Source organism: Ursus maritimus, unplaced genomic scaffold (genome assembly GCF_017311325.1).
Source record: "Ursus maritimus isolate PB19 unplaced genomic scaffold, ASM1731132v1 scaffold_29, whole genome shotgun sequence".
Lineage (NCBI taxonomy): Eukaryota > Metazoa > Chordata > Mammalia > Carnivora > Ursidae > Ursus > Ursus maritimus.
The window spans coordinates 14,451,465-14,477,056 of NW_024425452.1; the positions used below are offsets into that span (position 1 = coordinate 14,451,465).

The window sequence follows — 25,592 nt, forward strand, 5'->3', positions numbered from 1 at the left end:
TGGCTGTTGATGACATCACAGGAACTGCCAGGACATGTTCCTTGTATAGAGCCGGTTACATGTGTCTTTGATAAATAAAAATGCGGAAATATTAATATTACTTAATAATGTAGTTTAGATTTGAAGATAATCTTAAGCTAGTAATCTTTAGCAGGAGGTAGGGATGGGGGAACACCAAAGGGAATTTTTTTCTTTTCTGCCTAGGAATTTATGACGATGTGCATAGAATTTAATGTAATATAGACAAGTAGAAAAATGATACTTTAAATTATCAAGAGTAATAGAAAACACCTCACGTGTCAGACATTCTAGTCCAGTGACTAATATTTAGAAGTCAGAAAACATACGGTAAACAGAACTCATACAATCAAATAATTTAAAAACTTTAAGCTAACACAAAAGGTAATAACCAATCTATTTTCAAAAACTTGGAATAGCTTTCACAGACAGTGAATCAGGACATTTGGTTCAGAACAGCATTTGTTTTTAATCATCATATTTGGGTTGGTATCTTAAACATGAATTAATTTTGAACTTTCAAGGATATTAACTGCTATTTTTTAGGTTTAGGAAAAAAAAAAAAGGCAGCTGATAAATCTGACTCACCTAATTTAAATAATCCATTACCTTCCCAGTGAATATAAGGCACCCCCTACTGAGTAACTGGGTAACAGCTACTAAGTTTCAGTCCTACTCTAAATTTTATATTATGAAAAATTGTTATAAGATTCTATCCCTGATATTAGGTTAAACTAAAGCTACCTGAAAGAATAATGTCAAACTGGTTTACATTTCAAAGTCTATAATAAAAATAGACCCAGTACTGCAGTACTCCTTCTATTTTTAGAGATTATAAAAATAGCTATTTTTAGCAGACTATTAGTTTTTCACTCACTACAGATTATTCTACTTAAAAAAATTTTTTTAAATCTTCCTAAAACATTATGTTAAAACTAATGTTCAACAAAAACCAAATTAAGATCCAAGTTGTACACAAATTGATCTGCCACTTGAATCAAGAAAGATGTGATCACTTAGACAATGACGTGTTTGGTTCTAGGTCGGCAGCAGACGTGGTGGTAGTCCACGCCATCAGCAACGGCATTACAGCATCCACACACACATTCATCTCATAGCAGCCAGTTTTATGGGACACTTACATTAAGTGGGCATTGCTAGTTTTTGGAGTGAAATTAACAACGGATATTACTTAGGCCACTCAAATTTGGCTACAGCAGAGATGTTTTAGAATTTCCCAGGAAATACCAGATGTGCATCATGATGAATCAAGTTAACACAAAACACTGAATTATTTCCACCAAAACATCCAAGCTGTGACACTTACTACCTGTGCAACCTTGGGGAAGTCACCTAACCCCTGGCTCTCAGCTTCCTTACACTAAGATGGGGATAATAATAGCATCCACGTCTCAGGACTGTTAACAGGATTAAAGACAGAGCTTAGAGAAATGCTTGACACATAGTAAGCCCTCAATACATATTAATTATAATTGCTTTTTTTAGAACATACACACACACACACACACACAAATAAATAGAATTAGTGATTGTGTAGGCTACCATCTTTATTTACCATAATAACATTCTTGTTATTTTTTTTCCCTCTGGTCCTGGAATATATTAAATGCAGACGATCTGTCCGCTTGAAAACTTTTATTTTAGTCACTGGGTCTCAAGACTCTGAAGTTATGTCAAGATGTTTTTTATTACTAAATTTCATTAAAATCAATCAACTCCTTCCAAAGTAATCAGAAAAGAGACAACGCAGCATGCTAAGTGGTTTATTTTAGAAGAAATGACCACTTTATTTCTCTTCACAATCAAATAAAACAACCTCTGTAATCATTAATGGTAATCATGCTTTAGTGCTTTTCAGTTTGCAAAACACTTTCGATGCAACGGTGAGAGAACTCCTCCTACCTTGCTTTTTCTTACTTTCAAAAGAACTCTATAGAGAGCCACATTTTTCACTGTACTCTTGACTGGGAACACAAAGAGGGAGGCCTCTACGAGCAGCGACACCAATATTATTACCTTGGCCCATTTTCTTACAAGTACTTGAAGTAGTCTTTTTTTCTACACAAATTCACAGAAAATCCAGAGAAATGATAATGTTTCACAGAGGCACTGAACATGTTTCAATTTCACTAGGAAGAAGGCGACTGATCACTGTCATTTATGCATTCAAATTTTGTCAGGATTCTACAGAAAACTCCAGAGACTCACTCGTCAAGCTCTCCCCAAGTCTCTGAGGCAGCCACTGCCACAGAACTTTGTTTTTCTAATTCTCTCGTGTGAAACCTCAATTTGCAAACCAGAAACAGGAAAGTTTGACAGGCTAATTAAGGAAGTAAAGTGAACAGTATGGTAGACTTTGTGAAAATTAATTAAGGGAAACCTCCCTAAAATGGGACTGGGAAGTTCAGCAGGCGGAGCTCTCACGCCCTCCCACTCAGTCCTCAATTGCAAATCCAACAGGAAGAGACTGAGCTTGTGCGTGGAGACTAACCACTTCATTGCTGCGCAGAGAGAAGGAAGAGAGGCTTACCTCCTCCTCCGGAACCCCCACAACAGTCCAGCCGATGAGAGACGGTCACAACTCAGCCAGTGAGAAGCCGCTATCCTCTCAGATCCCAGTGTATTCCCATGGACTTTTTGTTTATAACAGCCTCCCCAACTTCCAGCTTTCCTCTATCAGAGAATGTTCCTCTCCTTTGTTCTCCAGACTTGCCTATGGTTTTGCCCTAGCTTGTTTGTCCCATGCTGTAATTCTCAAATAAACCTTTTACTGGTAATATAACTGGCAGTTTTACTCTTTAAGGTTAACACTTCCTTCACCTTCAAAAATCAGTTCCTATACAGAATCACAGCTTTTTAAGCTCTGAAGGAACTGGGCCTTAAAGGCATTTTATAAACAAATAACTGGAATAGTAATAAGAAAAAGAAGTTATTTTTCAAAACCCAGTCACCTAAATAATGTTATTAAAGATGAGCAAAGAAAACACTACATCAAATATTACAGCCTAGAATTTGATAGTACATCTGATTCATTTCTCATGGGAAACAATTTCTAGTTTTGCAAATGCTACTTTTACTTGGTCTTATTTTATCCTTTATAAGCAAATGGTGGGGATTTACTGTCATATCGGTCTTTACTGCAAAGTAAAACATACCTCGTGAATAGAACAAGACCCATGCCAACCCCAAAGATTCATATTGGCCCCATGCAGCAAATTCTTGATATTTAGGACCCACTGTGTGCAGGGTCAAACCTGTATTTGTCCATTGTGGAGATGCAACTTCTGCCCCCACTATCATAAATGAGATCAAATCCGGTGACAATGAATGTGGCCCACCATTTTTATGTAATGTTCCATTTATTAAGCCTCATTCCATGCTATCAAGTGACATTTCTGGCACTGAGGAACTTGTAGTCCAATCAAAAATATTTTATTCCTAACCCTCTGGAGCATGAGCCCAAGATCTGTGTTTTATAAAACCAGGATTACGACACGGAACTCCATTCTGCCTTTAAAATATGAACTTTTGGAAGAAAAAGTTTACAAAAGAAACTAAATTAAGAAGGATAAGAAGACTATAAAAAGGGAAAGAGGAGGAAAAGACTATAATTCATCATTTAAACAAGATGCTGGGAGACAAACAAGAAGAGAACAAGCTTTTTATGTGATAGACTAGACCCTGCAGCAGAGTTTAAAACATGACTCCACTCACTCCAGATGTCAGTTGTGAATGACATCAGAAACAGTTCCTACAATGTTAGTTTCAGGCTCGCCCAAAACTTTTCAAGCACCCTTTGACCTCTTGATATTATCTCATGTCTTACCCTCTGAGGGCCCAAATCCCCAGGAGGCTTGCAAAACTCCACATGCCTGGATATTACCCCCAAATGTGCTCATTCAGGCTCAAACACTGCATGCCTTATTAGAAGGTTCTACAAAATAGGCAAACTCCTTTTGTACCAGTTATAAATTTATTTTAATAAAAAATAAGTTATTTTTCTAATAAAAGCAATAAAAATACGAAATATTTTCTTTAAACATTTTTTAATAAACAGTAAAAATGAAGAATTCCCTACCTTGAACACATCAAGCTGTTGGTTAATCGTCTCTGTTTCCATACCGACAGGGCCTTGAGACTCTTCGTGTTCTTCCGCCTTCTGAAGCAGAGTAGAAAATTCCTTCAGTTTGCTGTAGAATTCTTCAAGACGTCCAATTGTCCCTTCAACCTGCTCTTCTCGTGCTTGCGCTCGGTCCAGTAGCTTGTTGCATTGTTTGCTTAAAGCTTCCAAGTCCCTTTTGATTCCAACGAGATCAGGCGAGGTCTCTTCCATGGCCAGCATCATCTTGCAGGTTTTATTAGCATTGTCGTTGCTGGCTATGAGGGCTTCTAGTTTCTTCAGAAAGGCTTTAATAGCCTCCTTCTGCTTTTGCAATGTTTCTACATCTCTCCCCACTGGGGCCATGCTGTCCAGTTCATCATCAAACTCTGCAAACTGAGAAAACATCTCTCGGATGGTATTCTGGAAATGCCCAATGCCCTGAAGCTTGGTTTCCAAGAACGAACACCTTTCATCAACCTGCTGATTCAGTGCACTATGCTCTTGAGCTAAGGTTTCTGCTTGTAATAAAATATCAGAGGTTCCCTTTGAGTCCGAGGCTTCTACCACGAGGTCCTGGGCAAGTCCTCTGACCAAATCTACCTGATGCTTCACGGTCTGAAGTGCCTTCTGCTGGGTCTGCAACACGGTCAGGTACTTGTTACTGTAGGCCTGGGGTCCTAAGGAGTCATGGACATCCAGCTGTTCCTTTGTACAATGAAGCTGCCTTTTAGCTTCTTTGGAAACTTCTTGAAATTCTTTAAACTTTTGGGCCATGTTCTCCAGACAGAGTTTCTTACTGTGAAGCTGTTCAGTGACCATGTCTACCTTCTGGATCAGTGATTTATTCTCATCTGTAACAACTTCTTTATCTACCTCACAGACACTGAGCAAGCTGTTGGCTGCGTTGTTAAGCAGTTCTACCATCCCCAAGTGTTGGTTCATTTCCTTCTGCAGAGACTTTAACTTGGCCATAGCATTCTCTGTTTCAGCAGGATCCAAGCAGAGTTTTATTTCCTCCAGGTTATTCTGACATTTGTCTATCCATGGCCGGAGAGTCTCTACGTGCTCTTTATACTTCAGGGCTTTTTCCAGTGAATCTCTGACCTTGTCTTCTCGTTCTTTCACCTGCTTATTAAATCCATCCCAATTGGTTTTAATTGTGTTAAGTTGTGACTGTAAGGCTGCCTTCTCAGACCCTTGTGTTTTTAATAAGAGATTTTCACCTTCTGCAATGGTTTTTTCATAAATACTAGATTGAGCAGACAGAGTTTTACTAAAGTCTTTCTGGTCTTTAATTAATGACTCTAAGATATCGAGTTTCGCTGATATTGGGGGGGCACTGTTTTGCTCTTCTTTCTTTGTATCCAGCCAAACCTGAAAATCTTGGGACATTTGCTGAAATTGGTGAGAGCTCGCACAGGCTGCCTGAAGGTGCTGAACGTGCTTCTCTAAAAATGAAATCACAGACATGTTTATTTTACACCAAAATGTAATCTAGTTTACGAAAAGCCAAGAGAAAAACCACCAAATAAATGGACAGAACTGTCTAAAAAGGAAATGACTTGTCCACTTGTGCGGTTTTTACATATCATAAAGGCCCCACGCAGCAGCACAGAGGAACTGCATGGGTTCGAGTTCTGGCTCAGCCTCACAAGAGCTGCTAGACCGTGGATGGACGATTAAACCTCTGAGTCTCATCTCCCCAAGTGTAAATTGGCAAAATTAATAGAAGCTGTCAGGGCAATTAAATGACAGTACATGTAATGTTCTTAGCTTAATGCATGTCACATAACGGTGGTCATAATAGTAATCATCATCATCATCATCATAGCTAATATTATCAATATCCCGTCAAAATAAAGGAGTAGGTCTGAAATGGTTGTTATGATCAATAAACAAATCCAATCAATTAAAAAATATATAAACTGAGTATTTACTAGTTGCAAGGCACTCAGCATTACTTTTCAAACAGAACAAACAGCAGCCAAATGTGCTCTCCTTGGCAGGCTGGCCTCACGTGCAGGAACTCATGCCTGCCGCCTCAGACCCCCATGGGCACATCTGTCTAGAATCAGGGCCACAGCAGGCAAGAGAAGAACCTAGTGCCCAATGCTTCTCTTTCACACATTTCTCTAGAAAAGCTTTTCGTGACAGAATGGAGCAGTGCAACTGCAGGTGAGAAAAGGACGCGATGCGTTTTTAATAACTGTATTCACCTGTTCCTCTGGTGCAATGAAACTGTCACTCGGCAAAAACATTAACAGACATCTTTTAAAGACCGGTTTGAAATACCCAGCGTTTCAATGGTTAAGTGGACTTTTGCCCATTATTTGTGCGGCGTGACCCCCACCGCTGCATCTGCTCATGAACACAGAACCACTCTCTGAGCTCAGGGGAGCGGCCCCTCCTTCCTCTGCTCTCTCAAGGAGGGCAGATTCCCTCCAGGGTCCCAGATTCCGGGCAACAGCCTGGAAAGAGGCATGGCATGATCTCCGTTTCCGGGAAATACATGTATTCAAAGAAGATAGACAAACCTGCTTTTTGTTCAACATCCCTAAATGATTTTAAGATGCCTTCCAGTTGCCTACTAAGTTCTGCTTTCAAGTACTCTTCCTTCACCAGTGCTGACAAATCCTCACAGAGGGCCTGGGCCACTTTTATCTGCTTCATTTCCTGCCCTAGTTCCTGCTTCATTTTTTGGGCCGCTTCCAACTGCTGGTTCATAGCCTCAGGGTGTGTGCTCACAGCCACACTGCTGCTGATTTTATTATCCAAGTCACTCAGTTTATCAGAAAGGCTTCGCAGCAGGCTTTGATACTGTGTGCTTTTAACAATGGCTTGGTCGATCCAGTCGCATCTGTCGCTCAATTGTCCTGTGAGGCTGTCCCACTTTTGGGTCACAGCCGCCAGTTGCTCTTTCACGATCCCGTGGAAAGAAGGGTGTTCACCAGGTCTGCTCAAAATGCCCCGGCCAGCTGCTGTTAGCTGTTCATACTGAGGCTTCCGAGTGTCAAATTCTTGCAGCAGAATCTAAGGTGAAGAGGTAACAAGGGTAGATAAACACCCAAGTTATTGATTAATTATGGAAAATAGAGCTTTAACTTTCTAGACAGACAGAAATGGTATTTATCTATCTAGTTTTTACTTTTGTTTTTTTAGCTCCTGTTGTCCTAGTTTTTACTTCAAGGGCAGGACAATGATCTTAAATTAACCCAAAGAGCAATGGTGCTTCACAGAGATAACATTTTGTCTAAAATAACATCCCACAAAGAGAAAAAAGCGGAGAGTAAATATGGAGGTCTGGGCAGAATGAACTAAAACTGACATACAAATTTTCACATATGAAGGGAAGCACTTCTATTGGACAAGTTCATATCACACAAACACCAAAGCTGTATTTTCCCACTTGCAGTTTTCTCTTTGCAGGATATTTTAAATGCTCTATAGCATTTTACACCAAAGGAAATGTGCACAGCCATGGCACTGTTAGAATACATTAACTCATGGGGCATTATTTTACAAGGGCTTTTTTAAGATATAAGGTTTATTAACATTTATAGTCTCTATTATAAAAATTTGAGCCAATAAGTCATGTTGCTCAGAATGTGCAGGCTCAGCAATGAGTCTCATTATACAATGAGTGATCCAGAAATTTCCCTTAGTTAGCACAACATTTTATCTATCTCAGGGAGACTCCCAAGACCAGGGGCAATTATTTCTCCCCAGATATTTATTTATATCTTTTGTTTTCATTCTCTTCAGAGTAAGAACATACATGACCTAGGACATGTTGACTCTCTACGACCAAGACTGATTCGTATTTTCAAAGTACAGGACCAGCCGTGCTGCCCGGATACCATACTTAGATGAAAGGAAACCCAGCTGGAGCCACATTTCTACTACCTCTGACTTACATTTCAGGGATTTTTTTTTTCTTCTTGTGGATTCATCTGCTTTCTAATTAAACTAGTCTAACCCACTGTGGTTCAAGGTTCCCTCTGTTTCTCTTATTCTTTCTCTTTTTATTCTGTCTCTCCACCCCTCAGGAGTGTATTGCATGAGTTTTACACGTTTCATTATCTTCTACCACAATCAAAATGAATAAAACCTCAAAGGAGTAATTTCTAAACAATAGAAAGCACATACCAGCTTCTCATAAAAATGTTATTAGTTATACAATCACATTAATATTTCAAAGAAAGCCCTTTTTAAGGGTCTGCACAAACCACAAGATGACTGAAATGATCAAGGGACTCGACCCACTCATGGGCTCAGGAGACTGTTCTGGGATGCCTCCTGGCTTTGGTGCTCTGGGGGTTCCCCACTAACCTCAGCACAGTGTCTTATGGGCATCTGAAGCATTACAAATACACTTCAAGGCAGTTTAAGCACATACTGTCCAAAGCTAATGTATTTATAATGAAAACATTTGTCTTAAGTCATGTAACACTCACCTGCACCTGCTGCCTCTGTGTGTTTAGCATATTTGGGTCAATTGACAAGGGCCCAAGAACACTGACCATCAGCTCTTTTTCCACAAGCCACTGTTTTAACTGAGCTTCTACAGTCTGGAACTGGGTTAGATTATTAGAGGATTCTTCCAGTTTTTGTTGTCTATCAACTGTTAACTGATTGAGTTCTTGCCACTTAGAATCTAAAAGAAAAAGATAAAAGATGAAACTGGTGTTTGGTTTTTATACATTTAACATCACTCTCTGTGTGAAGAATGGAGGATATGACTCAAAATGATACATAACGGCTATCATTCCGTCTTTGTAACTATTCTTACACAGTTGATTAAAGCCTAATCTTAAGAGTTAATTGCATTTGATGATACAGATGTTATGGTCCTGGAGCTGTGTGTCAACTGAAAACTAAATTTGAATCTGACCTTAGCAGATAATGTAGAATATGGAATATTCCTTAAGGCAAACAGGATCCAGAGATCCCTCATTCCTTCTAGAAGTCCTTTGGAGTCTGTTTGTTCAACTATAACTGACCTACTAGAACAAGGAACATTAACCCTTTCTTTTAAGAGCAAATCTTCAATGATCAGTGCTGGGCAAATGACTCTCACATTTGCATATCTATGCCCGGTCTCTTGTTCAAATCATGCACAATGACAACCAGCTGCTTGAAAGTTACACTAGGAAATCTCACCAACCCTAAAAACATTAAAAAACAACTTTTTATTCCTATCAAAACTGGTGGATTTTCCTGATTTTTAGATTTCTTTGAAAGGTTATTCTCTCTCCCATATCACTGAGGTGCAATAATTCAGAACGTTCTTTCATGACTCTCTTAACTCCTGTCTTCTTGATCATAAAACCTTAAATCTATCCTTTATATTCCTAGTGCCTTAACTCCATTTTGGTCCTCAACATGTTTTGGCTACACTAGTGGTTCTCAAACTTCAGCTGCATTAGAATCACCCAGAGGGATTAACACAGGTTGCTGGGCCCCATCCCCTTTCTGATTCAATAGGTCTGAAGTGGGGCCTGAAATTTTGCATTTCTAGAAAGTTCCCAGGTGATACGGATGCTGTTGCTCCCCGGAGCACACCTTTGAGAACTATAGTCCTACACTACTAGTCTTCTCACTGGTTTCCTTGTAATTAGTGTTTCTCAGCTGCAACCCATTTGGTTCTAAAATAATTTCCCTAAAACAATCACTTAAATATGTCGCTGCTGTGCTCATATCCTTCAATAACTTCTCACCACCTAGATGATAAAATATGAAGACTTCCACCTCACATTCAAGGCCTCCCACAAAACTGGCCCTAGTCTAGTAATATTAGAAGGTCTGGACCCTGACCTTCACCCTGAGATGAAACCTCTGATCTAATCTAGTCCTGTTGATCCTACCGTTAACATCCAAACAGGCTTCTGCTTCTACCCGTCCTTACCTAACACACTCTACTTCCTCTCCATATATCCCAGCTCTATCCTTCTGTCACAATTCCACCAGATCTTATGCCTCTGCTAGGAAGCCTTTCCTGCTGTTTCCACCCTTAAGACAGCATGCTCCCTGAAGCCAAGAGTTATTGACCAGCATTTGAATATTTGGTCACTCAATACACAATTACTGATGGGCGTGATTAGTTGATCTGACAGATTTTTTTCATCTAGCACAATACAGTAAATGGCTGCTTTTAATAGAACCCAACCCCTGAAACATTACCTAAGGACATCATTCTCTAGGGCATGTTCTAGTCAAACACAATCTAACAATAAAATAATGCAATTCAAATAATGAATGAAGAGGGAGAAATATCAAAATCTTATCAGGAAGCTTTTTTTGAAATACACATTCCTCACTCTCATCCCTACTCTAAAATACCCTGATAATACTGTCCCAAGTAATTCTGATTATTCCAAGTGAAAGCCACTGAATTAGGGACAAATTAATTATAATGCAACAGGAGTCTATGGTTGGAATAACTATACCTTTGAATATTAAGGTTCCTTATGATAACCTTTTCTCGAACTATAACATATTTACCAATTTGCAAATTTATCAGAGCATATCTGACTCTAATGGAAGGACAATATTTAGCTCAACATAATGGAACAATTGAAAGTAAAGTAACTCTTATTATAATCATAGTAAACACGCAGCACTTACTATGTGCCAGGTACAGTCTGTCTGAGCTGTACCCACATTAACTCATTGAATTCTCCAAACAATACTATGAATTAGGGAAAATAAGTACCATTGTCTTACACGCATTTCCCATATCATTATAATGATGGGAAGGGGTGATAAGCTGAAAGGACTTGTGAAGAAAATTCTGTATTTATGAGAAATAGTTTATATAGGGACAGGATGGAGATGGGAGGATAACTCTGGATGAAGAATGGAAACCACCAGACTTCTGTGGGGAACTGCTTCTTAACCCTGACGGGAAGAGAAGAACATAAAGCAGGGGCCAAATGAGTCCCAGAAGCAACTCCAGGGAGGATAAGGGAGCTTACCTTTCCCAGACAAAAAAATATATATATAAAAGGAATATTTAAATTAAAATATAACAAAGCATAAAAAATGAAAACACCAAAAATCAAGTAAAAAATTATGAAAACACAGTACTCAACGCATAGCGTTTTATTCACTACTATCTACCCTCTTCATAAAAATAAATTTAGTTACGGTGTTTAGCAAGAAAAATACAAGATATGCCCAGTCCCAGCACAATATAATTTGAAATGACACTTTTCAGTATGCAACATCTTAAACATGAAACATTAAAGCAGATTCAAAAATAAATGAGGCTGGTGGATACATTTTTTCTGATAAAGCCTGACTTAAAAATGATTTTGCTTCTTTCTATTCATAGACTCTGGGATAAGTGACATGACATACCAATTTCTGTCAACATCTGTTTCCATTTGGGGGCCTCAGGAGTGTCTGGGTTCTCCTCCAACAGCTCTGTCAATTTGTCTTTCAACTCCTGCACTTTGTTTACATTTTGCTTCAGTTCTGCCTCAAACGACTAAACAAGGGGGAAAAAACTCTGTTACAGTATGTCAACATCAGAAGCCAAAAACACAATGACAGTAGATGAAAATATCCACTGTGGAGCGCAGAAGTGGGTGAGGGACCAAAATTCAGCAGTTAATTATTCTCCTTTCCTCTTCTCAAGCAGTCTTCAACCCTCTGATAAAGGAATCCCAAAGAGGAACACTACAGCCAGGGAGAAAATGACTCTCGTCCTCAGTAGCTAGGAAGAATTTCCTATTATTCTCAAACAAATTCTTTTGGAAAAAAGGAAGATGACATCAATACTATGTAACTGATAAAAGAATCAGTCTTGATAAAGGCTGCCCGGTCTGAGAATCTACTAGTGAATCAACACTTTTCTCGATAACATGTTATAGAATTCAAATATAGATAGACATTTCTGCCATCGTTGTCACAATGTAAAGTCATTTCCCCAATCCTGACAGTTGGAGAAAGAAATGCCATCTATTAAAGAAAGGGAAAGTGTGAGCTACCCTATTTTATGTTGGACAGAACAAATCCCCAATACACCTAAATAAATCTTTTCCAATAGTTGACTGGTTAAAATCTCAGATTTAATCTGATTTAAAGGTGGCAGAGTTGGGGCGCCTGGCTGGCTCAGTCAGTGGAGCATGTGACTCTTGAACTCAGGGCTGTGGGTTTGAGCCCCACGTTGGGCGTAGAGAGTATTTAAAAATAAAATCTTTAGGAAAATAAATAAAGGTGGCAAAGGTGCTTACCCCCAACAGTTCACTCATCTTTATCATGTATGTGTGTGTAAAACAGGTTGACTGTTATCATCACTTTCTACAGAAAGGCACATTAAACAAAACGGGCAAATAATGTGAAGGTTACAGAGCTGGAAAACAGAACACGGGTCCTGACCACCAGGCCTCACATCTGGACGCTCATCTGTTCAGGTCTTCGGTAAATGGATCCCCAGAACATACCTTATTCTGCTCCACCTGAGTCTTCACGGCTTCGGTATCTGTAGGTGTCGGGGCCTGGTGCCACTTGGCCGCAGTCTTGTTCATCCTCTGGAGCCACTGCATCATTGCGCTGGATTCTTCCTGAGCCTTTTGCAATTTGGACAGTTTGGTATTCAGCTCAGCTATTTTGTCCTTAAGTAAAAGGCCAAGATCTTCATAGCCATGGCTTATGTCAGTCATATCCTTCTTAATGGATGTTAATCCTAGAAGTAAAAAAGTAGAATAAAATCAGACGGACACATTTTTACGACGTTTAGAGTAAAGCTCTAGAAATAAAAGTCTGCTTTACATGATATTCCCTTCTATTCTGTCCATATGAAGCCTACTATGATAAAAGTCACAGAATTTTTAGAACTAAAGGGTTAAAAATTCTAAGAGAATTTTTAGAACTATCTTATTTTTAATAACCAATGATTTCGGTACACTGCATAATACAAGCGAAATGAAAAAGAGATTTTCAATGGAATGGGAAACCAAAACCGTGAAATGCTATGTATTTATTCCTTAGGAATCAAACTCAAGAAAATAGCTCAAAAAATGTTATTCCAAGTGACAAAATATCTTAAATTACTTGACCAAAAAGAAGGAAACGTAACCAAATACCAAACCAAACTACCAGATTTCACTAACTTGAGATGAACAAAATTGCACGGAATGTGTGATAAGCGTATTTATGAAGAAATGACTATGATATTAAATAATTTCATTTTAGGGGCTCCTGGGTCGGTTAAGTGTCTGACTCTTGATTTCAGCTCAGGTCATGATCTCGGGGCCATGGGGTCAAACCCCGAGACGGGCTCCACGCTCGATGTAGACTCTGCCTGAGATTCTCTCCCTCTCCCTCTGTCCTCTCCCTAAACATCTAGCCTTGGTTCCTTTTCCTCTCCACCTCTGTTGAGTGGCTCAATCATGACTACAATTTAGATATGCTGGCTAACACATTACATAATTGTTTTCTTTGGGAACCGTGTAGAAAATAAAGTAGATGGGGATTTTTAAAAATAAATTTATTTTAAAAAATATTATCATTTTAACTCAAGATTGACATTTCAATATAACTACTGTTCATCTCTAAAAAGATTTTCTCTCAAAACAGAAAAAACCAAAACCAAAGTTACTGTAATCAGTAAGAACTTAAGTTACTATTCACCTTTATTTGACAAAATATCTTGAGTATCTGTGGCTGTTCCTTCACCATTTAATATTACTCCACCTGCAAAAATATTAACACTGAAGTAGTCACAGGTTTCTACAGTATTTCTACACATTAATAGCAGATGGCATTAAATCAAACCCCATAAATGAAAATCATTTAAAAATGTTATTTCTACTTGAAAATATAAAATATTGATTCAATTTCTAAATCAAACGAAGGTCCAAAATTTACAGATCCTTTCCACTATATAAAATTCATTCTTCATAGTAGCATGATCACCTTAAACATTAGAGTTTAATAAGTTTAGATTATATACATTCATCAAGTATTAATTAAAAAACAATTTTGTGATAAAATTGCTTTATTGCTATTTTTAGTAATAAAGTCCTTGAAGCTCAAAAGTTGCTTGCTGTGTGTGCTGCATGAAGCATAAATGACTGACAGACAAACCCTTATTTAAGGACTTGAAAATTGTCTGGGACAGTTCCACAGTGTTATTATGGGTTTAATGGAAGCAGAATGAGGTACAGAGACGTGAAAAGTTGAAAGTAAAACAAACAAACCCTATTACTAAAACCCACATTATGTCAACACAGAGAAAGAAGAGCACAGTGGTTAGGAATGCCTGGGCTTTGGTGTATGACTCACCTGAATTTAAATCCCAGCCCCACTAATTACTAGCTGAGTGGACAAATTAATCACCACCCCACCACACTGGTGGGGAAAATAATACCTAACTTGTGAGACCACTGTGGGTATTAAAGACCGTTAACTGATTGCCTAGCAAATAGGAACTACTCAAGTAAGTAGTAATTAGTACTCCTCTTTAATTATATAAACATCTAGCCTTGGTTCCTTTTTCATAAGCGGAGTATTAAAAAACTCAATTAGACTTTCTCAGGCAAGTATGCATTGGCTACCTATCTATAAAACACAAAGACATTTCCCAAAACTAGCCACACGGGAACAAGTTTAAAACAGGAATAAATATCTGAATCTTAATCTAAATTTTGTCTCTTTAAAAAAAAAAAAAGTCACACATATTGGCATTTCAGTCGAAAGTGAAAATATCCTGAATCCAGACTGTTTCCTACTGTGCTTGTAGTTATCAAGAGTAGGAAAAACAAAACAAAACTTCTTACTTATTGCAAATATAAAGTGGACCTGAAGAACTAAAAACACAATAGAATTCCTTTTCTTAAAAAAAAAAACAAAACACTTGACATTTCAGGAAATCTGATTAGAAGAGAAAGGAGAGATCATCACGCCATATATAATATGAGTACACTCTGAAATGGGGTTAATAGAGCGGAATAAATGGTTGCAAGAGGCCCAGCTGGAACATCAGTCTCACAATAGGGGCAGCTGGGGGGCTGGGCGGAGCAGAAAAACCACAGAGGGTACTCAGAGACTCTCAGAGTAAAGATACGAGATCTGCCTCTGTCTATTCTTGGATTTAAAAAAAAAAACAATCAACCCTGATATTAACAATATAAATATGTTTTAAACTTAAAACCATATCCACAACTTAAACTAATTTTAGAATCATTACTTATACATGACTCTCCACCTCTGTTGAGTGGCTCAATCATGACTACAATTTAGATATGCTGGCTAACACATTATATAATTGTTTTCTTTGGGAACCGTGTAGAAAATAAGGTAGATGGGGATTTTTAAAAATAGAGAGATCCACTCTATAGAAAAGAGCTGCTTCCTTCCCTCACCTCTCCTTTCCCAGGAGACCGGGCTCATTTATCAAATATTTCGGTAGAATTTGAGTCATCTCCATAAATTAAGGTAGAAAACAAATTGGAATCTGATCTTTCCTCTTCCCCAATATAATGCTCCTTATTCTTACATATTAATTTGGCTACATTTTAACTGTAGGCTCTACGAAAGTGAGCCATAAGAGGGATTTGAAATTTGACTAGTACAGATACTGTTCCATGCGTGGAACATATTTTTAGGGCATGTACAGATGCCATCTTTCTTGTCACTCTCGCCTTGTATTTCTGAGGTTTTTTACACATTAATTTAAAAACTAAAGGAAACAGAAGTTACATGGGTGGACCCGTTCTTAGGGGGTCTGCCATGGATGCAAACAAGGCACATACCTGATTTCACTGCTGCTATCGCCTTTGCGGGGGTAGTCACAGCGCTGATTAGGTTACATAGTGAGATCCCACTGTTGTTTACTTTCTGAATCTCTGGTGTTTTTAAACTCCACTTTTCTTGTAATTTCTTGAGATATAAAAACACGATATTTTTCAATCTTCATAATATTTTCAAAGTTACACATTATAATTCAATTTCTTAAACATATCTTAAAGCAGTGATGACTGTGGGTCCTGATTCATGGGGGAGTGGATAGAAAAAAAGGCACCATGCCTAGGTGTTCCAACAGCCCAGGTGACTGTTAACACTGTTAGCGGTGAGAAGTGGGATATGGTCCATCCTACATTCTGCTCCTAGCCACAGTGGATGTCAGGCTCTTTCTAGCTGCCATGGGTTCCAAAGTAACTGTCAACTGTCAGTCTGAAAACTGTACTTGGTACCAGCCAAGCTACAAGAAGAAATGTACTAGAAACGATTAAAAAAAAAAAAAAAGGGGGAATTCGGAATTCTATTTAATAGTGAGTTTTAATCATCAAAATTTCAATGAATTTTTAACATACATCTCCACTAACTTGGAGTGGGAAAATTGCCATAACTGGTCCTAAGTTTTATGATTTGAATCAGATGTCGAAAGACTTGTACAGTATCTGTCCTAGAGAGTCAAATAACTTCTACCTTCAAATACTGGTTCCAGTGATACAGCCGAGCTAGAGTTAAATGCTCAGTTGAAGAGCAGGATCTTTTACATAACGTTATGAGAAATTATATTAAAAAAATCACTGCAAGTAAGTAGACATTTGGTGGGGGAGAAAACTTGGGTACTGGAACAGTCAACAACTCACTAATACATCTCTTTTAAAAATCAAATTAACTCAAAATTTGTTTTCTTCCTCAAAAAGATTACAGCCATGTCATGATTTCCAAATATCACCAAAATATACTGAAGATAAATGGGGATCTAACTTATGTGATACTGGATCAAAGGAAAGCACTAACAGTCTTTTAACCTCTCATTACTCACACAGGCAAAGGAGAAATTAGTAGATTAGTAGTAGATTCACCTTAGTTTCTTCCAAAGATTTTCCTAAATCCTCTGCACCAAAAGAAGGCTGCACAATGGGAACTTGTTCCGTTGTTTCTTTTATCCATGACTTCAATGACTTAACAAGGACTTGGAAAGTATCCATCTGTTCTTGACAAGAAGATATAGCTTCTTTTCTAGATAACAAAAATTATTGAAGAATTTAAGCCACAGAAAGAAAATACTCCAAAGGAATAATTACTAATAAATAAATTATTATTCCTGTATCAGGCCTACAATTAAGGGGAAAAAAACCTTCCCCCATGCACACTCTAACCCTGGATAAAAGGAGGAAAGGTCTCACAGGTGCCAAGTGAAATCAGCTAAATAAGTACTTTCTTCCTCAGGCACACTCCATAGTAAAGATAGGAGCAGTGAAGAAATCCGTAACCCATATGGTAATGGCACTCTATAATGGTACATCAACTCGAAGGCTATATAAACAGTTTTAACATTATTTAGATTCAGCAAGCTTTGATCTGTCCACTTTATATGGTGCTTAATGCCAGCAGGCACAGAACCAGCAGGGACATAGTTACAAATCACTGATCTGAGGAAAACATGCCGCCACCTAGTGGTTTCTACACGACACTACAGTCACTTTAGTGGATGGATAAACCAGGTGCTTCAGAGAGTAGATGAACTCTCTGAACATGAGGTGAGACCTAGTGACTGAAGAATGTTAATGACTGCCTCCCTGACAGATACTCTGAAAGCTCTACAGTGAACTATATGGATCTTTCTGTATACTAAGCATCATGGAGGGAGGGCACATGCCCAGCACATGAACAGCTGTGAGGACAGTTCCATTTGGTATGTGGGTGGCATGTGGATGGCGTGTGCCCATGTGCACGTGTGTGGAATACTGGCACGGAAGGGTCCCCTGCAGCTGGACTAATTACTGATGACTACATGGTTTTAAAACCAGACCCTTCTGGAAGAAGACACCACCTAGAGTTTACCTCGGAAAATTAAGAATATTGTTTCCATGTGATGTGAGGTAAATATTATGTGACAAGATGGAAAATACAGCTCTGGAAATAGTAATAGATATTGGTCAAAAGTTTTAGGTAGAGAATTCTGAAGAAATACAGAAGAATTAAAAGATAACTATTTTCTATCTTTGTGGGGTCTTTAGCAAAACCAGATGTATATTCTAACCTAACATGAGATCAAATAGAAAAGTCTACTCATAAGGTTTATCTCTGTACAGTTTTTTAGCTCAACTTAGGTGCATTCTCTTGTTTCTTATCTTACTTGTTCATGGAGTCATTTCTTATCTACAACCTTTTAAAAAGTAAACTATTTTACAAAAAAAAAAAAAAAAAAAAAAAAAAAAAAAAAAAATTTTACAAAAAAAAAAAAAAAAAAAAGAAAAAAACAGGGCCCACCAATAACTATGAAATTGTGCACTTTCTGAATTAAGCCCCCAAATCAATGAACTACAAGCTATCTTTCAAGGTTATTTCTGCTTTTGCAAATAAAAATGTGGTATTTGCCAAAGATTCAGAGACCACAGTGATTTTAGATTATTTTCAGTAATACACTACCACCACTATTTTTCTACATAATGCTTTCTACTTTTAGCTAAGAAGTATCAAATTCCCTTCCTAAATATTCTAACAAAATGCACTTAATTTTAATAGCAAAAAATATATATAAATATAAAAACACTAACAAAGTAGCACTATGCTTATTTCCAAGTTTGTCTCAGGTATCTACACGAGCAAGTAAAAATAATTCATTCTTTAAAGTATCAAGTAGACTAAAATCCAATGTCTTATGTGGTGCTTACTTTTCTTTGATGGTATCCTCCATTTCCTTGAACTTCTTTGACAAATTATTGGTTTTTTCAAAAACCAGAGCCTTATCACCTGGCAAGCCATGGCTGGATATCTCCTTCAAAACACTGTGTAAAACTTCAAGATCTTTCTTGTGTTCTAAGAATTCAGAAGTTGATTCCTACAAAGCATTTAGATATTTAATCAATCTAAGATGTTAGATCTCCAGATGGCATTCTATCAAGAGGTATGTATGGGACCGGATTTCACAGAATGATCCTGCCTGTGGTCAGTACTCTAAATATAAATAAACATGCAGTTAGGCTGTCTGAAAGAGAACACAAGTAAATGTATTTAAAAATGCATTCTTGGGGCGCCTGGGTGGCTCAGTCATTGAGCGTCTGCCTTCAGCTCAGGGCGTGATCCCAGAGTCCTGGGATCGAGCCCCACATCAGGCTCCTCCCCTGGGAACCTGCTTCTTCCTCTCCCACTCCCCCTGCCTGTGTTCCCTCTCTCGCTGGCTGTCTCTGTCAAATAAATAAATAAAATCTTAGAAAAAAAAAAAATTACCTAGTTAAAAAAAAAAAAGGCATTCTTTATAGTCTGTCTCTTTGTGGGTTCTGGCATATGATACTTATATCATCTTTAATACATGGAAAGTGTATACGCGAGAAATGGTGTTCATTTCTAATCAATGAGCAAAGGCTTTGAGGAGAAGATGGGATTTGGGATTTTTGAAGGAGGGAAGCATAGATCCTTACTAATCCATCAACAGTTAAAATGATGACTGCTAAATGTAATGCTGCTAATATATGTATGAGCTGGTCTGAAGTGTTCATACGCTTGATCAACCTCGTGAATATTAAGGAAGACATACCTGCATATACTGAGACAATTCAGGAACATCTTTTCCTGGCACATCTGCCTCAGTGAGAGCCTGAGTTTTTGTTTCTAAAAATGTCTGGAGCTTTTCTGAGAGGTTCTCAAAGAGTTCTACTTTGTTTTTTAGCTCCTCCATTTTGGCAAGTTTCTCTTTGTGTTTACGACTTGCTTCTGAAAACCGGACAGACAAGTCCTTCATCTTGGCTTGCAGTGAGGATGCAGTGGATGGGTCTGTTGTTTCCATGAATTTCTTCAGTTTCTCATTCATGGCATTTATACTGCTCTGACGACCCGCAATATCCTGTTCCAACATCTGAAACGAACCAAATATCGCATATGTTTTATAATGATGTTTATAAATGATGTCACAGAGCGTTAAAAAATGACCATACATGACAACACGAACTTGGACAACCTGTGACTAAGGGAAGTTAAGTGTTGGGGCTGACTGACAAGTCTGATCTGTCCCTTGAGGAACACCATTCCAAATCTCTTCAAGACAGAGCGGGGAACAGCTGGCGGGTTGCCTGAGCGAGGCAGGAGGCGGCTGCTACCCAGCAGCCCCTGGGATTGAGGGGAGCCTAGGGATTATCCACGGTCCTAATTTTTAAAAGGCTAGACAACAACAAAATTGATCTGATTTACCTCAAGTGCAGCTGGCTGAAGCTGTGATAAACAAGCTAGGCCTCGTGCATGTGTAAGCCCCCGATAATGAATTACATTCATGAGAAAGTCTACAAAGCTCGCTCTCTACTTCTTCAGAGAACTGTTTTACACATGTGTCTCGGTGCAAGCACTACTTTCCACGGTTACACTCAGGAAAACTCCTTTTCTTTATCCTTAAGTGTATCTTGAATCTACCCATCCTTGGGACTTTTTAAATGGCTTTTTTTGTTCATCTAAAAGTTTGTGGGTTTTTTTTTCTTTTTAAATGTCACTTACAATGTTTTTACTGATCACATCCTGGAGAGCAGCAGAGTTTAAGGGCACTTGACCCTGCTCTTTCAGAGAACTTTCCACACTTCCCATCCAGTCCAGCATTTCATCCAGGCCATCCTGCACACTCAGTGAGCGGGTCAAGGTTATCTGCAGTTTTTCATTTCGTTCATTAACAGACTTGGACAGATCATCATATCTCCCGACAATGTCATCTAGTCCAAAAAGATCAGCAAGTGTTAACCACAAAGCTCTCTTTGCCCTATTCCTTTTCAAAAATACACTAAGGTGAGTCACACAATTTCCTCACCAAAACTGGAAAAAGAAAAAAGTTTAAATGGTAAGTTCAAAATGCGTATGTTCATTTGTTCATCAAAAATGTTCAGAGCAGGGGCGCCTGGGTGGCACAGCGGTTGGGCATCTGCCTTCGGCTCAGGGCGTGATCCCGGCGTTGTGGGATCGAGCCCCACATCAGGCTCCTCCGCTATGAGCCTGCTTCTTCCTCTCCCACTCCCCCTGCTTGTGTTCCCTCTCTCGCTGGCAGTCTATCTCTGTCAAATAAATAAATAAATAAAATATTTAAAAAAAAAATGTTCAGAGCACCATCTGAAACCTTAACTAAAGAAGAAAATATCTCAGTGGAATATAAAAAACTGAAATTAAAAAAAAAAATAGTTGACATATAGGTCATCTGCATTCGAAAAGAGATTTGGGGATGCATAAACATTCGACTTGCCTCAGAGAAACGCTAGTGGTGTAAACAGCCAATCTTTAGAGTAAATGTTGGTTCTCAATCTGACATTTCAGATTAGCCTTACCTGATAACTACATGGATAAAGGAAAAGGTGACAGTCATATACAGCTATTCTCAAGGACAATAACAGCTAGAAAAAGATTTATCAAGAATTAGCCTTCACATATAAAAATTATCTCTACCTTGTGTGCAACATGCATTCTCTCTCTCTCTCTCACACACACACACACACACACACACACGCAAACATATACTTAAGCTTTTGTCACCCTTCACAGTCTAAGCAAAGTACTCGAAAGCACAGAAACTGACAGATGCACTTATAAGGAGAAAATAGATCATGAAAATTCACTTAAAATAAGAAAGGCTGAGATTATGCTTCTAAAATATAAATGGAATTTATTTGAAAAGTTCAATAGCAGACCAAAAGGAAAAATAAATAAGGTTATTAACAGGTTGACCTATCTCAGATGAGATTAACCTTACTTTCAATTCTGAAGACTTAAGATGCTAAAAAAAACCAAGCTGTTCTAGCCTCATTTTCACTCAAACAGAAAGTTCTATACTTTAACATCCTACATTCTGTACTGCAGACCTATGAGAAGTTCAAAGAACAATGACTTTTAATGTATTAATCTCTTTCTCTGGAATAAATCATCAATTTATCACTTACTGCCCAATAATTTGAAAGGTATTTTAATTATATTTGGATATGTTGTATGTTCAGTTAGAAAACTCTGCAAACCCCTCTCTGAGAGTGAAACATTTTACATGCTGTGTTTGGCCCAGGAACAAAATCAATAGAAGCAATATATCTCTTTGATTGTTTTAATGTGTCATGAAAATCACTTTGACAAATTTTCACGGAATTGAGAGGTTAAGCTTAGATAATTTAAAGAGACAGTCATGGTCCGGTCACAGAACACGATGAAGCCTGGAGAGCGCAGACAGGGGCAGGGGAACACACTGAATACGCACAAGATGCCAACCAGCAGACAAAACAAGCAGCAAGTGCAAATATAAGCCCTTCTTTGGAAGTCACAGAGAAGATACTCTGAATTGCAGGTGGTGACTGACTAGCAGATGAGCTGCTTCTCAAATGGGCAACTCTGGGCATCAGCAGGTGACCATCAGTAATCTGTTTAGCCTTGAGACGTGATTTCCCGAGCAAAGTCAGCTATTGTACTAAAATGAACACATTTTGAGTGTTACTGTTTTTGTATTTCCTAGTGATGAAATATTGTCGCTGAAGTGAATTCTTGCTTTTACTAAGTAAATATTATTTTAGAAGAAAAAGGTACAAAATGAAACCTACTCTAAGACTGTTATTTTTTTAAGTGGTTGGTTTTCTTAGAGGTCAGATAGATCTTAAAGAAATTCCTCTATATGTTAAATATATTTTCACAAATTCCTAGAAACTTATGCCACATAGAAGTTTCAAAGTCTTAAATAATGTAGAACATGTGAATTTTTAAGCTAATAAAAATGAAACTATGTACGCTTCACAATGGGAAAAATGCCTCTGCAAATAACAGAAGCACATATAATACAGTCTTTCTTTCTCCTCCAGATCTCTATGCCCAAGTCCTTACAGCAGTGGTTGCCAATGGTGGGATATAGGAACAAAATATTAGAACTTCCATTCATATTTTTATCTTCACTTTAAAATTTTATGTTTTGTGTTTCATAATTATTATACACATAATATGGTAAAATAGTAATATGTGTATATCACTTATAAATATACATGCATATATGAGAGTACATGCTGAAAATTATTTGACAAGGGTGCATGATCAAAAAAGTTTGGACATCTTCAAGAATGAACGAAAGTTTTCCTTCTACAGACTGGTTTTAGAAAAGCAAAGTTTCATCCTTTTCTTCATCTAAAATTTCTACTCAGATTTTAACTCACGCTTGCTTTGGCGTGAAACACAGGTGCAATCATCTTACAAAACATTGTTTATTTCACACGTAGAAATATATAGTAACCTCGAACTATACATTAGGTAAAAAGCAGCAAAGTCAAAGCAAAAAATAAAGTAAGACAGCGAACATTTATTGATACCCCTCTGTGCATTTAATAGAAACTAAATACGACACGTGGATACAAAGAATAACATGGAAGAGCTCTTTTCTCAAGAGACACCGACTCTAATGCGAGAGGCCACAGAAGCACCACTCTGACCGGATACCAGTTTCTGGTATCACTGGAGGAAACTGTGGTAATCAGAGCCCCGTGACTCCACTCAAGGGCTTCTAGAAAACGGAGAGGTGGGAACACTGTTTTAAAGCACATCTCTTAACGCCACGCTCCTGCTTTCGACAAAGACCTCTCAATGAGTCTCTTTTGGCCGGAGGTTTAGAGTCTAGCTCTGCCCAATGTCATCAACCAAAAGAATCTTAACTTCTACTTTCCGTGGTGACTATTACATAAAGAGTTTTTGTTACATTTTCTAAATATAAAAATAAACTTTAAATATACTCTTTCCAAAGTACACAAACCCCAGTCCCAAGACACCTGCCCAGAAAGGCTTGGCTCCTCCCAGCCTGGGAAGCACCATTTCACAGTGAAAGGATGTAAGTAACACAATATACACTAGTGAGAGTGTTCTCCATATCAGAAGACCTTCATTTAGAATTTACCCGTGAGAAAGCAAACAAGGAAATAAACACTTACCCAGTGTTTTCTGGATATCATTCTTGGCTGGAAGTAGAGATCCTCTGGCATCCAAAAGCACCTCAGCCGTTTTTTTCAGTTTCTCTACAGCAACCTGCTGATTTGATATCTGTCCTTGCAGAGCCTGGAGGATTGAATGCTTCAGTTATACTCAATAGGACTAAATAACATATTTCCAATATAAAAAAATTATTTATAGTATGACAAAGTAATATTGGACTATTTGGATATAGTATGATAAAGTAATATTGGACTATAAATATTAGAATATTTATAGTGTGATAAAGTAAAGTAATGAAAAGATATAAGATCTTTTCATCATTATAAACTTACTCCAGAGTCCTTAGAAGAAGGCCAGTTATAAAGTGGTGTTAGCAAAGGCATCAGCCAGGGAGGATAATACAAATTCAGTATTGAAATAAACCATTGAGCATATGTTCATGATACTTGGCCTGATTCTTGATCTTGCAGCCTGCCCCTCTACTCCTAGCCTGAGATCTCCCTTCATCCCCACCTCAAGGCCTCAGACAATACCCTCACTAACCACCAAAAAATAAAACAAAAACCAGCCTAACACCACCACCACCACCACCACCACCACCACCAACAACAACAACAACAAAAAACGTTTGGGACTATTTCTGACTCCGTGTAAGGAAATAACTAAGGATTTCCATTTCTATACAAAGTCATATTCTTTCTGTTTATTCAACAAAAGTTACTTAACATCTAAAAATTCAAAAAAAATCTTGCTGCATTTGTGAAAATATAAAACCAAACAGACACAAAGCTCACCTATAGGGATCTTATAATCTACATCAGGAACTGATAACTGCTACCGGAAGCTGAGAGGAGGGATAAGTGAACATGAGGACCACCTCTAGGCTGGTGGTACTGGGCTGGGTCCTGAAGAAAGTGTGGATGGAGGCAGGCAGAAGTGGAGAGGGAGGACATGTCCCTGTAGGGTCAACAAAGATGGGGACAGAAACATCACAGGACAGGGGAGGGTCCCAATCAGTTAGAGAATGTGTCTGCGTGAATGAACAGCAACAGGACTGTGCAGCTAGAGTCTACATTTTATCCCGCAGCAATGGAGGGTTGTTCAAAGATTCTGAGTATGGGTTGACATGCTCAGAGCTGTCTTAAGAAAAGGCGAAATCTGTAGCACTGGGTGGGGTAAATGACATGAGTAAGAAATGAAGCAGAGACACCAGTTAGGGGCAACTTCAGCAGTAACAAAGGAGAGGGGCCCTTCTAATCTGGTTAGGCAAAATTGGTTACAGAGTTGGGGAGGGTCTCTTGGTAACTGGTTGTTTAAAGCTGTGCTGTGAGAGACAGTAGCCACTAACTACATGGAGCTTTTGAAATTTAAAATTAATTGTACTAGCCACATTTCAAGTCCTAAGTAGACAAGGTGACGAGTGGTTTCCATATTGGAGACATTATAGAGCATTTCCATGGTCACAGAATGTTCCATGGGACATCACTGCTTGAGGAGGCAGGAACAAGGGAAAAGAAGAGATGAGAAGAATCCAACATTTCTGAGCCTAGGTAATTGATGGAACGCATAAGCAAAA

The 25,592-nt window shown here is 38.3% G+C and overlaps 1 protein-coding gene across 3 annotated transcripts in view; it reads right to left on the reverse strand.

Annotated features, from left to right (window-relative positions):
• Window positions 1-25,592, reverse strand: part of DST (dystonin) — a 342,160-nt gene that overhangs the window by 88,057 nt on the left and 228,511 nt on the right. For all 3 annotated transcript variants that reach the window (XM_040643592.1, XM_040643591.1, XM_008691755.2), the window contains 12 exons: window positions 24,016-24,139; window positions 20,588-20,796; window positions 19,641-19,958; window positions 18,778-18,944; window positions 16,963-17,119; window positions 15,901-16,027; window positions 13,778-13,840; window positions 12,589-12,830; window positions 11,501-11,630; window positions 8,596-8,795; window positions 6,676-7,171; window positions 4,118-5,589 (listed from right to left, as the gene is read on the reverse strand). In XM_040643592.1, coding sequence (XP_040499526.1) covers window positions 4,118-5,589; window positions 6,676-7,171; window positions 8,596-8,795; window positions 11,501-11,630; window positions 12,589-12,830; window positions 13,778-13,840; window positions 15,901-16,027; window positions 16,963-17,119; window positions 18,778-18,944; window positions 19,641-19,958; window positions 20,588-20,796; window positions 24,016-24,139 — 3,705 coding nt within the window. The remainder of the gene's footprint in view (window positions 1-4,117; window positions 5,590-6,675; window positions 7,172-8,595; window positions 8,796-11,500; window positions 11,631-12,588; window positions 12,831-13,777; window positions 13,841-15,900; window positions 16,028-16,962; window positions 17,120-18,777; window positions 18,945-19,640; window positions 19,959-20,587; window positions 20,797-24,015; window positions 24,140-25,592) is intronic.